This window comes from Mustelus asterias, chromosome 5, assembly GCF_964213995.1.
Source record: "Mustelus asterias chromosome 5, sMusAst1.hap1.1, whole genome shotgun sequence".
Lineage (NCBI taxonomy): Eukaryota > Metazoa > Chordata > Chondrichthyes > Carcharhiniformes > Triakidae > Mustelus > Mustelus asterias.
In genome coordinates, this window is record NC_135805.1 from 116,890,041 (window position 1) to 116,906,922 (window position 16,882).

General features: G+C 45.6%; 1 protein-coding gene across 1 annotated transcript in view; it reads right to left on the minus strand.

The window, feature by feature from the left end:
- Positions 1-239: 239 nt before the first annotated feature.
- The window catches only part of mcph1 (microcephalin 1), a 334,501-nt gene continuing 317,858 nt past the window's right edge, over positions 240-16,882 (minus strand). The window contains exon 15 of the mRNA XM_078213236.1: positions 240-358. Coding sequence (XP_078069362.1) covers positions 327-358 — 32 coding nt within the window. The 3' untranslated portion in view covers positions 240-326. The remainder of the gene's footprint in view (positions 359-16,882) is intronic.

Genomic DNA, 16,882 nt, shown 5'->3' on the forward strand with positions numbered 1-16,882 from the left:
CATGATTCTTTTTCCTCTGAACTTCTTTCAAGCCGACGATGAAGTATTGGATATCTTGCTTTCCACCCTAACCCTCTTCTCTTCGACCAACCTTCCCCTTCTCAGTTCCTGCTTTCAGACATTCAAGAACTAACACCTGCCTAAGAGAAGGAAAGAGATAAACACACATTACTGATGAAGAGGCCTTGTCACTTGATCTCATATTCACAGCCATCAGTAGAGATACTGGCCTTGCATATACCTTGGAGGCTAGTATTTGGATCAGCACATGGTGAGTCACTGGGCACGAGTGGTCAGTAGCCAGCCCAGAGGGAACGGATTCCAGCTCACTGGTCTGTGATGTAGGAGATGAATTCTGCTGAAAAGGAATTAGTGGAATACCTTGATGGGGTGGAATAAAGGAGAGCACTAATTGAGCATGTTCTGGCTGGCCTACCCGAGAGCCAGCTATCACTGCTCAGGAGCATGGTTGAATCTGGCTCCAAGTTGGCAGAGGGGCTGGCACTAAACTTGCCCTCTCTACCGCCTCTGCCCATCTCCCTGTTGTGTTATCGACCCAGAGGCATTGCTACTATTGTTTCCTTACCTGTTGTAACCTTTGTGGTTTTAGGACACTTACTCCACTACCACACATCCCTTCCATCCCATGAGCACACAGAGTGATGTAGGAAGACATTGCCTGTACGTTCGTTTTCATCTTCAGCCTTAATTGAGCTGGTATTTTAGCCTCACACTCCGTCATTTTGTTTATCTAAAACCCTGCTACTCATCTCCTCTCACAAAACAAATTAAACACTCATAGAATCCTACAGTGCAGAAGGAGGCTATTCGGCCCATCGAGTCTGCACTGACCACAATGCCACCAAAGCCATATCTCCATAATCCCATGCATTTAACCTAGCTAATTCCCCTGATACTAAGGGGCAATTTAGCATGGCCAATCCACCTAACCCGCACATCTTTGGATTGTGGGAGGAAACCAGAGCATCTGGAGGAAACCCACGCAGACAAGGGGAGAATGTGCAAACTCCACACAGACAGTGACCCAAACTGTGAATCGAACCTGGGTCCCTGGTGCTGTGAGGCAGCAGTGCTAACCACTGTGCCACCTTGCTGCTCTCTCCCATTGCTTTTGGCCCCTTCTGAAATATATTGGCTCTCAGCCCCCATTGACTAAGTTAACATATCACTCTCATGTTTAAATCCCTTCAGTGGTCTCACTCCTATCTCTGTAGCTACCTCTACCCTTGGAAGCCCTCCTGTGCTCCCTATTCATTTGACAAAAGCCTCTTGTGCCCAACTTCATTTCTCCACATTATTTGTGGCGATGCTTTTAGCTGCCCTCATCCACCTGCATGGTGGCACAATTGTTGGCACTGCTGCCAGGGGCCTGGGATCAATTCTGGCCTTGGGTGACTGTGTGAAGTTTGCACATTCTCCATGTGCCTGCATGGATTTCCTTTGGGTGCTCCGGTTTCCTCCCACAGTCCAAAGAAGAGCAGGCTAGGTAGATTGGCCATGCTAAATTGCCCCTTAGTGTCCAAAGATATGCAGGTTAGGTGGATTAGCCATGGTAAATGTGAGGGATTAGGGGGATAAGGTGGAAGGGTGGGCCAGGCTGTGATGCTCTTTCAGAGAGTTGTTGCAGAGTTGATGTGCCAACTTTCTGTGGGGATTCTATGGTTCTACGATGTGACGATATGTCACCTTTCTTTCTGGAATTTTGCCCCCAAACTCTTCCATCTGTCTTCCTTATCCTCCTCTTAAAGCCTGCCTAAAACCCATGTTCATGAAGTATTTGGTCACTCGCTCTGATATTTCCATCACTGGCTCAACAGGCACTTTGCCTGAGCATGCCTCCGTGTTTCACATCAGGATATTTGTGGACATTGAAGGCATGAAACAAATGCAAGTCGTTGCTGTTGAGAGTAAATCTTGGATTCTCTTATCAGAACATAGAAAGTTAAGAGGAGGTGTAATAGGAGTGTTCGAAATTATGAGGGCTTTAGATAAGGCAAACCTTATTTTCATTGGCTGATAATTTGGTAAAAAGAGGGCATAAATTTAAGATCACCAGTAAAACAAGAGGCTTGGAACATTCTTTTTTTTTCAGAGACATGGAATGCCTGAGCAGAAACGATGGTGGAAGCAAAACCTTTAATAGCTTTTAAAAGAAGAAATATATAAAATTTGAAAATAACAATCCAAAAAGAGATGGGAAAAACTAAGGGGAATGTAACGAATTAGATAACACTTTCAGAGATTCACCACAGGCATGATGGATCTCTGTCTTTGAGATAAAATTCTACAATGCTATAAATTTAAAATCTGCTTTTAAGTTAATCATTAAAATTTCCCCTACTGAAACACAAATTGCTTTCCATGTTTTGGCTGTGATTACATTTGTATTTTTAGATTGAACAAGAAATGCAAAATCGTTCATTGGGAGCTCGCTATGCTGAGTGCACTCAGTGGCTTGGGTCATTGTAGCTGACTTGTAAGGCAGATGCAAAATAGGGATTTTGTCCAAAAAAACATTTTTCTAAAATTGAAAAAAACAAAAAAAAACTTTATAAGTGGGTGGATGGGTCAAGGGGGACTTCAAATTCTCATAACATTTTGGGCAGTCACAAAACTGCTCTCCATAAACTGTGCTGTCATCTACTTTTTAATTGCAACATCAATCTTGAAGGAATTGTATCAGGCCCAATTTCTCATGATAGATGCATGCCCCATGTTACTATGGATTATGTGTTGCAAAATGTATCCTTTTTTTCTGAGAAATTGAATTTGAGCAAAAACGTAGGAAGTTAGCCTTCCATCTGTGTAGCCTTTTCAGCATACTGATATGCTTGTGAAAATTCTGGTGAGCCTTAGTAATAATGAATTGCTCACCAGAATGGCAACAATACAGGTCCCATAGAAGTAGACATCACTTACATGCATTCTTTCATAAAAAGCTTTTACAAATATATAAAAAGGAATAGAGTGGCAAGAGTGAATGTTGGACCCTTGGAGGACGAGAGGAGGGATTTAATAGTGAGAAATGAGGAAATGGCTGAAACTTTAAATAAGTTTTTTGTGTCGGTCTTCACGGTGGAAGACACAAATAGTTTACCGAATATTAACGATAGAGGGTTGGTAGGAGGAGAGGTACTCAATACAATTAATGTTACCAGGTAGGCAGTGCTTGGTAGACTAACGGGAGTGAAGGTGGACAAGTCCCCGGGCCCGGATGGAATGCATCCCAGGGTACTGAAAGAAATGTCAGAAGTAATAGCGGATGCGTTAGTGGTTATTTATCAAAATTCGTTGGATTCTGGGGTAGTGCTGGCGGATTGGAAAACGGCTAATGTTACGCCGCTTATTAAAAAAGGAAATAGACAAAAGGCGGGTAACTACAGGCCGGTTAGCTTAATGTCTGTAGTTGGGAAAATGCTGGAATCCATCATTAAAGAAGAAATAGCAAGCCATCTGGATAAGAATGGTTCGATTAAGCAGACGCAGCATGGATTCATGAGGGGAAAGTCGTGCTTGACGAACTTGTTGGATTTTTATGAAGATGTGACTAGTGCGGTTGACGGAGGGGAACCAGTGGATGCGGTGTTTTTGGATTTCCAAAAGGCGTTTGATAAGGTGCCTCACAAAAGGTTGCTGAAGAAGATTGGGTCACACGGAGTTGGGGATAGGGTGTTAGCGTGGATTGGGGATTGGCTATCCGACAGGAGGCAGAGAGTCGGAATAAATGGGTGCTTTTCTGTTGGCAGATGGTAACTAGTGGCGTGCCGCAGGGATCGGTACTGGGGCCTCAACTATTTACCATTTATATAGACGATCTGGAGGAGGGGACTGAGTGTAGGGTAACAAAGTTTGCAGACGACACAAAGATAAGTGGAAAAGTGAATCGTGTGGAGGGCGTAGAAGGTCTGCAGAGAGATTTGGACAGGCTGAGTGAGTAGGCGAGGATCTGGCAGATGGAATATAACGTTGACAAATGCGAGGTTATTCACTTTGGAGGAAATAATAGCAAATTGGATTATTATCTAAATGGAAAAAAATTACAACATGCTACTGTGCAAAGGGACCTGGGGGTCCTTGTGCATGAGTTGCAAAAGCCCAGTCTGCAGGTGCAACAGGTGATCAAGAAGGCAAATGGGATGTTAGCCTATATCGCAAGGGGGATAGAACATAAAAGCAGAGATGTCTTGCTACATCTGTACAGGGCATTGGTGAGGCCGCAGCTGGAATACTGTGTGCAGTATTGGTCCCCTTATTTGCGGAAGGATATATTGGCCTCGGAAGGAGTGCAGAGAAGGTTCACCTGGTTGATACCAGAGATGAGGAGTGTTGATTATGAGGAGAGACTGAGCAGATTGGGTTTGTACTCGTTGGAATTTAAAGGCTGAGGGGGGATCTTATAGAGACCTATAAGATAATGAAGGGGCTGGATAGGGTAGAGGTGGAGAGATTCTTTCCACTTAGAAAGGAAACTAGAACTAAAGGGCACAGCCTCAAAATAAAGGGGGGTCAGTTTAGGACAGAGTTGAGAAGGAACTTCTTCTCTCAGAGGGTGGTGAATCTCTGGAATTCTCTGCCCACTGAAGTGGTGGAGGCTACCTCGTTGAATATGATTAAATCACGGATAGATGGATTCCTGATCGGTAAGGGAATTAGGGGTTATAGGGATCAGGCGGGTAAGTGGAACTGATCCACTTCAGATCGGCCATGATCTTATTGAATGGCGGGGCAGGCTCGAGGGGCTAGATGGCCTACTCCTGCTCCTATTTCTTATGTTCTTATGTTCTATTTTTTGTAAATGTCATATAGGAAATGTCTGGCTTTGTATAAAAGATGAAAGAGAGGACAGTCTTATTTGGTTTACATGGGGAGGCAGTGGTATTGTCACTGGACTAGAAATCTGAGGACCAGGTTCCAATCCCACCATGGTAGATGGTGAAATTTGAATTCAATAAAAATTTGGAATGAATAAAGACCATGAAACCAATGTCGATTATTGTAAAAGCCCATCTGATTCATTGAAATTTAAGTTCCTTCATTAGTGTCACAAGTAAACTTACATTAACACTGCAATGAAGTTACTGTGAAAATCCCCTTGTCTCCACACTCTGGCACCTGTTCGGGCACACTGAGGGAGACTTTACCAAGGCTAATCCACCTAACCAGCATGTCTTTCGGACTGTGGGGGGAAACCGGAGCACCCGGAGGAAGCCCACATAGACAAGGTGAGAACATGCAAACTCCACATGGATAGTGACCCAAGTCGGGAATTGAACCCGGGTCCTTGGTGCTATGAGGCTGCAGTGCTAACCACTGTGCCACCATTCTGCCCTTTAATGCTTTTTAGGGAAGGAAATCTGGTGTCCTAACATGCGACCCCAGATCCACTGCCCTCTGAAATGGTCCAGCAAGCCAGCAATGCCAATAAATAAAAAATATATATATATCTTTTAAGATGCTTGGAGAAAATTCTTCACTGGTTGGAGTCAAACGAAGCACAAAGGAAGGTTGCTGGAGGTCAGTCATCTCAGCTCCAGGAGTTCTCCAACCATCTTCAGCTGCTTCATCAATGACCTTCCTTTCATCATAAGGTCAGAAGTGGGGATGTTCATTTTTGGTTACACCATTCATGATTCATCAGATATTGAAGCAATCCATATCTAAATAAAATATCCAGGCTTGGCCTGACAAGTAACGTTCGTGTCACACAAGTGTCAGGGAATGACAATTACCAATAAAAGAGAATCTAAGCATCGCCCCATCACATTCAATGACATTACCATCACTGAAACACCCACAATCAACACTGGAGGTAGTTACTATTGATCAGAAATTCAACTGGACAAGCCATATCAAAAAATCTGTGGGTGCAAGAGTAGGTCAAAGGCTAGGTACTGCGGTGAGTAACTCACCTCCTGACTCCCCAAAGCCTGACCACAATCGACAAGGCACAAGTCAGGAGAATGTTGGAAAACTCTTCACTTGCCTGAGTGAATGCAGCTCCAATAACACTTAAGAAGCTTGACGCCATCCAGGATAAAGCAACCCACTTGATTGGCATCTGTTCCAAAACATTTAACATCTCCACCTGCACAGTAGCAGCAGTATGTACCATCTACAAGATGGACTTCAGGAACTCACCAAGGCTCTTCAGACAGCACCTTCCAAGCCTGCATGCATGACCACCGTAAACAATTTTGGGCAACCTGCAGCTCAGGGGCCACATGCGGCCCATCAGGGTTTTGAGTGTGGTCCATGACACATTTTGTTGACCATCGTCCACCTGCAGGGTTGCCACATTCCGCTGATTTTCATCTGTGCAGTTTTTTCCCTGCTGGTATGACTGAAGTGATACACATGTAAAGTAAGGGCAAGTGAAGTGAGGTGCCTGCAACTTTGACAGTGAGAATCGTGCACTCCCTCTATGTCCAAAGCATAAATATTTAATTTGTTTTTGTCATTTGAAGTTGATGTTAGTCCTATTAACATATGCATGATAAAGCACTTTCTATAACTTATGAAACATTTCCTGTGTATTAAATTTGTTTAATCTTTTTCATGGGGTCATGGTTAGTAAACAAACCTGATATCAATCTTGCGGTCCACTGAGATGAAGGAGGGTCGCTCATGCAGCCCACTCACTAGCCTAGGTTGCCTAGCACTGATCTAGAAGAATAAGAGAGGCAGATACCTGGGAACACCACCACCTGGAAGTTCTCCTCCAGGCCACTCACCATCCTGAATGGAAATATATGCCATTCCTTCACTGTCACTGGGTCAAAATTCTGGAGCTCCCTCCCTAACAGCACTGTGGGTGTACTTATATCAAGAAGGCACTATCACTTACTTTCTCAAGGGCAATAAGGGATGGGCAATAAATGCTGACTGAGGCAGCAAAGCCCATAACTTTTGAATGAATAACAAAATATATAAACCAATGCATAAAGTAATATGCATTGTACAGTTCTGTGATGTTGGATAATTGCTTTGTTACATATTGCAAGCCTGAATTCGATATTGCCTCCCGTTTAGTTTCAGTGGTGTCACCTGTAAGACCATCCTGCATCCCTTAATCAGCAGTTTACATTACCATCCAATATCTAATCTTATGAGACCATGACTTACAGAAAAAACCCTTTGTTACCCGAGCTGGATACTGTAATCTCCCACCTATCGTCACATACTCTCTCCAATTTCCTGCTGTGATGAGGTGAAATGTACACCGACAGACAAGTTTATTTCACAAACTGTAAACAAACAGAGTAACTATTTATAATGAATTCCAGCTAATTTTGAAGCACACTTCATGGAACATAAAATATAACACACCTCACAAAATTGTGTTAATGTGTTAAAACTTACTCTTCTGACCAGTAATTTTAATGAACTTAATGATCATTCCCTGAAGGAGAGCACATTTCCTTGTGGAAGTTGTTTCCCTTGCACATTGTTCTCATGTGTTTTTTGTATGGGATGTTGGCATCGTTGGTGAAGCTCATCCTAATTTCCTTGGGAAGGTGGTGATGAATTTTTTTCTTGACAATTGAGTGGCTTGTTAGGCCATCTCAGAGGGTAGTTAGGAGTCATAGAATCAGAGAAAGAATCACAGAATGGTTATAGCTCAAAAGGAGGCCAACCTGTTGAGCCCGCATTGCCTCTTTGCAAGAGCATTTCAGTCAGTCCCACTCTTTCCCTGCAGCCTGGCAAAGTTTTTACCTTCAGGAACTTCTCCAATTCATTTTTGAAAGCTTTAATTAAATCTGCCTCCACTAACCTTGCAGGCAGTGCAATCCAGATGCTAACCACTCACTGTGTCAAGAAAATGCAGAAATATTAAATGATTGTTTTGCTTTAGTATTTACCAGTGAGATATAGCAAGTGGACGTGACATTGAATGATGATAAATGAAAAAAATGTATTTAAAATTAAAAAGGTTATGAATTAAATTGACTAAACAAACTCAGAGAGGATAAAGTATTGGACGGAAAGATTGTATCTACGCATTTTAAATGAGTCTAGGGAAGAGCTAGCAGGGTATTATTACACAAAGAACAAAGAACAGAACAGCACAGGAAACAGGCCCTTTGGCCCTCCAAGCCTGTGCCGCTCATTGGTCAAACTAGACCATTCGTTTGTATCCCTCCATTCCCAGACTGCTCATGTGACTATCCAGGTAAGTCTTAAACGATGCCAGCGTGTCTGCCTCCACCACCCTACTTGGCAGCGCATTCCAGGCCCCCACCACTCTCTGTCTAAAAAACGTCCCTCTGATATCTGAGTTATACCTCGCCCCTCTCACCTTGAGCCCGTGACCCCTCGTGATCGTCACCTCCGACCTGGGAAAAAGCTTCCCACTGTTCACCCTATCTATACCCTTCATAATTTTGTACACCTCTTTTAGGTCTTCCCTCATTCTCCATCTTTCCAGGGAGAATAAGCCCAGTTTACCCAATCTCTCCTCATAGCTAAGACCCTCCATACCAGGCAACATCCTGGTAAACCTTCTCTGCACTCTCTCTAACGCCTCCACGTCCTTCTGGTAGTGCGGCGACCAGAACTGGATGCAGTACTCCAAATGTGGCCTAACCAGCGTTCTATACAGCTGCATCATCAGACTCCAGCTTTTATACTCTATACCCCATCCTATAAAGGCAAGCATACCATATGCCTTCTTCACCACCTTCTCCACCTATGCTGCCACCTTCAAGGATTTGTGGACTTGCACACCTAGGTCCCTCTGTGTTTCTATACTCTTGATGGCTCTGCCATTTATTGTATAACTCCCCCCCCTACATTAGCTCTTCCAAAATGCATCACTTCGCATTTATCTGGATTAAATTCCATCTGCCATTTCTCCGCCCAATTTTCCAGCCTATCTATATCCTGCTGTATAGTCCGACAATGTTCATCGCTATCCGCAAGTCCAGCCATCTTCGTGTCATCCGCAAACTTGCTGATTACACCAGTTACACCTTCTTCCAAATCATTTATATATATCACAAATAGCAGAGGTCCCAGTACAGAGCCCTGCAGAACACCACTGGTCACAGACCTCCAGCCGGAAAAAGACCCTTCGACTGTTACCCTCTGTCTCCTGTGGCCAAGCCAGTTTTCTACCCATCTAGCCACCTCTCCTTGTATCCCCTGAGCCTTAACCTTCTTAACCAACCTGCCAAGAGGGACTTTGTCAAATGCCTTACTGAAATCCATATAGACGACATCCACGGCCCTTCCTTCGTCAACCGTTTTTGTCACTTCCTCAAAAAACTCCACCAAATTTGTAAGGCACGACCTCCCTCTTACAAAACCATGCTGTCTGTCACTAATGAGATTGTTCCGTTCTAAATGCACATACATCCTGTCTCTAAGAATCCTCTCCAACAACTTCCCTACCACGGACATCAAGCTCACTGGCCTATAATTACCCGGGTTATCCCTGCTACCCTTCTTAAATAACGGTACCACATTCGCTATCCTCCAATCCTCAGGGACCTCACCTGTGTCCAATGAAGAGACAAAGATTTCCGTCAGAGGCCCAGCAATTACATCTCTTGTCTCCCTGAGCAGTCTAGGATAGATGCCATCAGGCCCTGGGGATTTGTCAGTTTTAATGTTACCTAGAAAACCTAACATTTCCTCCCTTGTAATGGAGATTCTCTCTAATGGGTCAACATCTCCCTCTGAGACACTCCCAGTCAACAAGTCCCTCTCCTTTGTGAATACTGATGCAAAGTATTCAATACCGATGCAAAGTATTCAAAGTATTGATTTAGGATCTCAGCACGGTAGCACAGTGGTTAGCACTGCTGCTTCACAGCTCCAGCGACCTGGGTTCGATTCCCGGCTTGGGTCACTGTCTGTGTGGAGTTTGCACATTCTCCTCGCGTCTGCGTGGGTTTCCTCCAGGTGCTCCGGTTTCCTCCCACAGTCCAAAGATGTGTGGGTTAGGTTGATTGGCCATGCTGAAATTGCCCCTTAGTGTCCTGAGATGAGTAGGTTAGAGGGATTAGCGGGTAAAATATGTGGGGATATGGGGGTAGGGCCTGGGTAGGATTGTGGTTGGTGCAGACTCGATGGGCCGAATGGCCTCTTTCTGCACTGGGATCTATGAACCTATTCCCTTGGGTTCCAAGCATAATTCCCCTCCTTTGTCCCTGACAGGTCCGACTTTTTCCCTGACAACTCTGTTGTTCCTAACATATGAATAAAATGCCTTAGGATTCTCCTTAATCCTATCTGCCAAGAACATTTCGTGACCTCTTTTTGCCCTTCTAACTCCCTGTTTGAGTTCTTTCCTACTCTCTCTGTATCCCTCCTGAACTCCATCTGTTTTCAGTTGCCTGGACCTAACGTACGCCTCTCTTTTCTTTTTGATCAGATCCTCAATTTCCCTGGTTATCCCGGCTCTCGAATCCTACCTTTCCTATCCTTCCTTTTTACAGGCACATGCCTGTCCTGCAGCCTTATCAACTGTTCCTTAAAAGACTCCCACATGCCAGACGTGGACTTCGCCCCGAACAGCCTCTCTCAATCAACGGCCACCAATTCCTGCCTAATCCGGCTATAGTTAGCCTTCCCCCAATTTAGCACCCTACCCTTAAGACAACACCCGTCCTTGTCCATTACTATCCTAAAGTTAACAGAGTTGTGGTCACTATTTGCCACATGTTCCCCAACCGAAACTTTGATGACCTGACCGGGCTCATTTCCCAGAACTAGATCCAGTATAGCCCCCTCTCTAGTTGGGCTATCTACATACTGTTCCAAAGAACCTTCCAGTACGCATTTTACAAATTCCTCCCTGTCCAGACCCCCAGCCCTAAGCACTTTCCAGTCGATACCAGGGAAATTGAAGTCTCCCACTACAACAACCCTATTTATTCTGCACATATCCAGAATCTCCTGACATATCCGTTCCTCCACTTCCCGTGGGCTGTTGGGTGGCCTGTAGTATACCCCCAGCATAGTGATTGCACCTTTCCTGTTTCTGAGCTCCACCCACAGCGACTCATTACATGACCCCTCTAAATTGTCCACCCTCTGCACCGCTGTAATATGCTCCCTAATTAATACCGCTACTCCCCCACCTTTTTTAGCCTCTCCTCTGTCTCGCCTAAAACACTTATATCCCGGAATATTTAGCTGCCAGTCCTGTCTTCCTTTTAACCATGTCTCCGTCACCGCAACCACATCCAAATTCCGCGTAAGCATTAAGGCCCTAAGTTCGTCTGTTTTACCCATTACGCTCCACGCATTGAAGCAGATGCACTCCAGACCTCCAGACCCACTCAGGTCATCCTGCTCCAGAATGCTCTTCTTCTTATCTCGCCTTGCCCTGGCCCCCAGCTCGACCCCAGCCTCAGTACTTACTGACCTACTGTTTTGATCCCCACCCCCCTGCCACACTAGTTTAAACCCTGCCAAAACACTCTAGCAAAATTCCCAGCCAGGATATTTGTGCCCTTCCAGTTAAGGTGTAACCCAACCTTTCCGTACAGGTGCCATCCTCTCATGTAGACTTCCCAATGATATATGAATTTGAAACCCTCCCTCTTGCACCAGTCCTTTAGCCACGTGTTCAATTGTAGAATCTCCCTGTTCCTGGCCTCACTCGCACTAGGCACTGGGAGCAGTCCAGAGATTGCTACCCTAGAGGCCTTATTTTTTAGCCCAGCACCCATCTCCCTGAATTGCTCCCGTATGACCCCTCTGCTCTTTCTACCTACGTCATTTTCACCAATGTGTACAATTACATCTGTTTGATTACCTTCCCTTTTTAATATGCTTCCTACCCTCTCGGAGACATCCAGTACCCCGGCACCAGGGAGGCAGACTACTGTCCTGGAGTCTCGTGCGCGCCCGCAGAACCGCCTGTCCGTGCCTCTAACCATCGCATCCCCCACCACTATTTCTCTCCTAATCCCCATCTTTCCCTTCTGGGCCTCTGAGCCTGTCTCTGTGCAGGTGATCTAGTCTTTGTGGCTTACCCCTGGAGGGTCATCCCCCTCCACAGAATCCAAAACAATATACCTATTTTTGGAGGGCAACCACAGGGGATCCCTCCACTGACTGCTCACTCCCTTCCCCTCTCCCACCTGTTGCCCAGCCCTTACTATTATGGGAGACTGCCACTGGGGTACTTTCTGGTACATGACCCTTAAGACTTTTACCCTTCCTAACTGTGACCCACTTGTCTTCCTTTTGAGGCCCCGGTGTGACTACGTGCTTATAACTTATATCTATTATTTTCTATTTTCCCTGACGAAACTGAGGTCATCGATCTGCAGCTCCAGCTCCCTCAGGAGTTGCAATTCCATGCATCTGGCACAGATATGGACCTTTGGGAGGCAAGTCATTTCCAGGAACTCCCACATCCCACACCGAATGCAGCGAACTGGCCTCTCACTCAGACCTGCCATTTCCTTTAGAGTTTTGGGGAAAAAAATCAACAACCTTCCTTGCCTCCGCCTGTTTTCACCAAAGCCCTGTGAGCCAAAGCCCTTATAGCTCTCACTCTGCTCCCTGCTCACTCCACTGCCTGCTCAAAAGTGCGGCCTGCTTTTAAATCCACGAAATATCTTCCCAGGCCTCTCCTGGGCCTACTTCCGGTTTCGGAAAAAACCTCCGATTTTAAACCCAAAAATCACAGAAAAATAAATAATTAAATCAAGTCTAGAAACAAACTCTCTTACCCTCAGCCTGCTCCTGTGGAGCACATTTAATAATTTGATAGGAAATGGTACAGTGTTAGAATGCTGGAGGACAGCTGATATAGTTCCTATATTTAAGAAGGGGGAACATGTCCAGGGAATTATGGACCTGTCAACTTTTCCATGATGGGAAAAACAATAGAATCCTTACTACAAGAGGGAATAGAAGAACATATTGGGAAGAAAAATATAATAATGAATAGACAACATGGACTGAAAAGGGAAAATCTTGCTTGGTCAAGCTTATTCAATTTTTTGAGGAGCAAATAATACAATGCAGCAAATGTAAATTATCTGGATTTTCAAAAGGCCTTCAATAAGATGCCCCAAAATAGACAAATGCACAAAGTCTGAGAATGTGGAATCGTGGGACAAGTGGCAGTTCCCTGTTGACTTCAGGACAGAAAGTTGGAAGTGGAATAAATTGTAGTTATTCAGAGCGACAGAGGTTGGGAAGTGAAGCACCAGAATCCTCACTGGGACAACTGCTGCTTGCAATGTACATTAACTGCCTGGACATAGCAATCAGAAGCACTGGGCCTGATTTTCTCATTTTTCTGCTTCGTGGTGCAGTGGGTGGTAAAAATGGGGCAGAAGCCACCAGCCCCACGGACGGCTTCCTCTGGTATAATTTTAGCCACTTCATCAAAAAAAGTGAAGGGGTGGGTCACATGACATCACGCTGGTGGGGCAGGCTCTGAACTTAGGGTTTTAATAGACCTTTAAAAGGGCACCCATTTAAAAAAATGAAAACAGAAACTTCCTACCACCACAGTACTCACACCCACCCTCTTCACTATGGAACTGCCCCCATTGAATGCCCCACACATGGCACTGCAACCCCCCAGAACACCTACCCACACATCACCCCCAACCCCGGCACTGCCCCCTGGCACTGCCCAGGTACTGCTCAGGCATGACCATCTCCCCCTAGCCCCCATTCCCCGGGGCTGGGGTCTGTGCTCACCTGTGCGCCTCTGGCAGACACTGCCTGCCAGGTGCATGCCATAGGGGATCCGTCATGATTCATCCCTCAGGCTGATGCGAATGGACAATTTAATGGGGGTGGACTATCAGGCGTAAATGTTTGCTCATGATATTTAAATATATTCATATGGGGATCCCGACCCGTTATGTCATTGTGAGAAGGTGGAGGTAGCACAAAACCGTTTTCGGACTCCCATGGGATTGTCCGTTCCCGCTGCCGATCCTGCCCACTGAAAACAGGAATGCAAAATACGCCCCACTAATTCTATATTTGTAGACCAACTTGCCGGGGTAGGGGTGGGGGGGGAGACAGTCAATACCGGGGGGGGAGGGGGTGGGGGGGGGGGTGGGGGGGAGACAGTCAATACCGGGGTGGGGGGGGGAGACAGTCAATACCGGGGGGAGGGGGGGGAGACAGTCAATACCGAGGGGGTGGGGGGGGGACAGTCAATACCGGGGGGGTGGGGGGGGGAGGGGGGAGACAGTCAATACCGGGGGGGGGGGGGAGGGGGGAGACAGTCAATACCGGGGGGGTGGTGGGGGGGGGGGGGTAGGGGGGAGACAGTCAATACTGGGGGGGGTGGGGGGGAGACAGTCAATACCGGGGGGGGTGGGGGGGGGGGCGGGGGAGGAGACAGTCAATACTGAGGAGGATTCCAACAAATGACACGAGGGCATTAATAAAATTCCAGAATCGGCACATAATTGGCAAACAAAATGGAACACAGATGAATGCTAGGAACATAGAGAGGTCACTTACAGCTTGGAAGATGCAAGTCTAGGTGGGGTAAAGGAATAAAAGGATCTCGAAGTAAAAATATTCCGATCAGTGAAGGTTGTGCCACTGATTAGTAAGATCGCTAAAAAAACAAGCATGAGGTTCTATTTCTCGAGGGATAGAACTGAAAAGTAGGGAAATTCTGCTTAACCTGTATTGAACCTTGATTAGACCACATATAGAATACAGCATGTAGTTCTTATCATCATAGTAGAAAAGGATATCGAATCACTGGATAGAATGCAGAGATTAATACTAGGAATGCCTGGGTATACATATCAGGAAAGGATCAACAGGCTGGAACTCTCCTCTCTTTAAGAAAGAAGGCTGAGGGGCTACCCAACAGGTCTTTAAAATTATGAAAGATTTTGATAGATTGGATGCAGAGAGATTGTTACCTCTTGTGGGGAAGAGCGCAACTGGAGACTATCAATATAAGATAGTCACCAAGAAATTCAATCGGGATTTCAGAAGAAACTTCACTAAAATAGTGGCAAGAATGTGGAACTCATTATCACAGAGAATGGTTGAAGTGAATAGTATAGATGAATTTAAGGGTAATCTAGACAAGCCTATAAGGGAAAAAGAAACCGGTGGCTACATGGTAGATTTAGATGACTCAATACAAACACCAGCATAGACTGGCTATGCCAAATGGCCTGTTCATAGAAATCCTAGAAATCATAGAAACCCTACAGTGCAGAAGGAGGCCATTCGGCCCATCGAGTCTGCACCGACCACAATCCCACCCAGGCCCTACCCCCACATATTTACCTGCTAATGCCTCTAACCTACGCATCTCAGGACTCTATGGGGCAATTTTTAACCTGGCCAATCAACCGAACCCGCACATCTTTGGACTGTGGGAGGAAACCGGAGCACCCAGAGGAAACCCACGCAGACACGAGGAGAATGTGCAAACTCCACACAGACAGTGACCCGAGCCGGGAATTGAACCTGGGACCCTGAAGCTGTGAAGCAGCAGTGCTAACCACTGTGCTACCGTGCCGCCCTTATTGTGCTTTATCTCCTCCATAATGCATGCCACCGCCATTCATTTTGAATCAGAGAGCTTTTTTATGATAATCCAGTAGCCATATGGGTGCCATTATTGGTGTTCGCTTTTTATTACAGATTTATTACTGATTAAATTTAAATTCCCCAGTGGTGATATTTGATGGGATCATAATCCAGGCCTCTGGATTACTAATCCAATGACATAACCACTCTGTGATCATTGCTGGTTGGCTGTGCTGAAAGCCAGAGTCATGACACCTGATCCTCTCCTAACCTGAAGTCAGGAGATGGGCCATTTGCGCTGCCCATCAAGTTGGTTACCATGCCATAAAATTATGAAAGGCATAGATAGGGTGAACGGTGGGAAGCTTTTCCCCAGGTCGGTGGTGACGAGGGGTCATAGGTTCAAGGTGAGGGGGGGGGAGGTTTAACACAGATATCAGAAGGACATATTTTACACAGAGGGTGGTGGGGGCCAGGAATCCGCTGCCAGGCAAGGTGGTGGAGGCGGACACACTGGGAACATTTAAGACTTATCTAGATAGCCATATGAACGGAGTGGGAATGGAGGGATACAAAAGAATGGTCTAGTTTGGACCAGGGAGCGGCACGGGCTTGGAGGGCCGAAGGGCCTGTTCCTGTGCTGTATTGTTCTTTGTTCTATGCCCTGCTGTTCTCAGTGAATCAGCTATCCTAATGGAATGGGCATGGACTTCCACTGGAATATCAAAAAGAATTACAATTGCTTCACTTTGTGAGAAGCACCATTTCACGAGAATGTGCAGTTTAGGGATTCCCAAACTGTAATACGTGTACTTCTGGGGGATGCGAGACAAGTCTGTGGGGATTTGCGATATAAAGAAATAAATTTATTTCAAAATATGCCAGTGGGAACGCAGATACACAGACAATTTTGTACCAAGTTTTCAGCTCCAATCGCTGTACACTAGTGTGGTTTGAGTTGCTCAGCAACACTGCTTTCTAATTGAGGTCAGAACTAAATCACATTTTTTATTCTGTTGTATGTGTCGCACTGTAATTATATACACTGGGATGTAACTATGAAAAATAAACAGATGGCTAAAGACAGAGTGTGTTAAGAAGAACACATAAGTGATCAGTAATGAGAAGTGCACTGTCTGAAGCTGCTGGTGCAATAATGACGATTCAGAATTGAACCCCGTGAAACAAAACGTCGATACCGGGCACAACAAGATCTATATCAGAGGGATGTAAACATGACAAAATTGGATTTATTTGAACGGGACCTGATGAAGACAGGGTGGCACAACGGTTAGCACTGCTGTCTTACCAAGCCCGGGACCCAGGTTCAATTCCAGCTTTGGGTGACTGTGTGGATTTTGCACGTTCT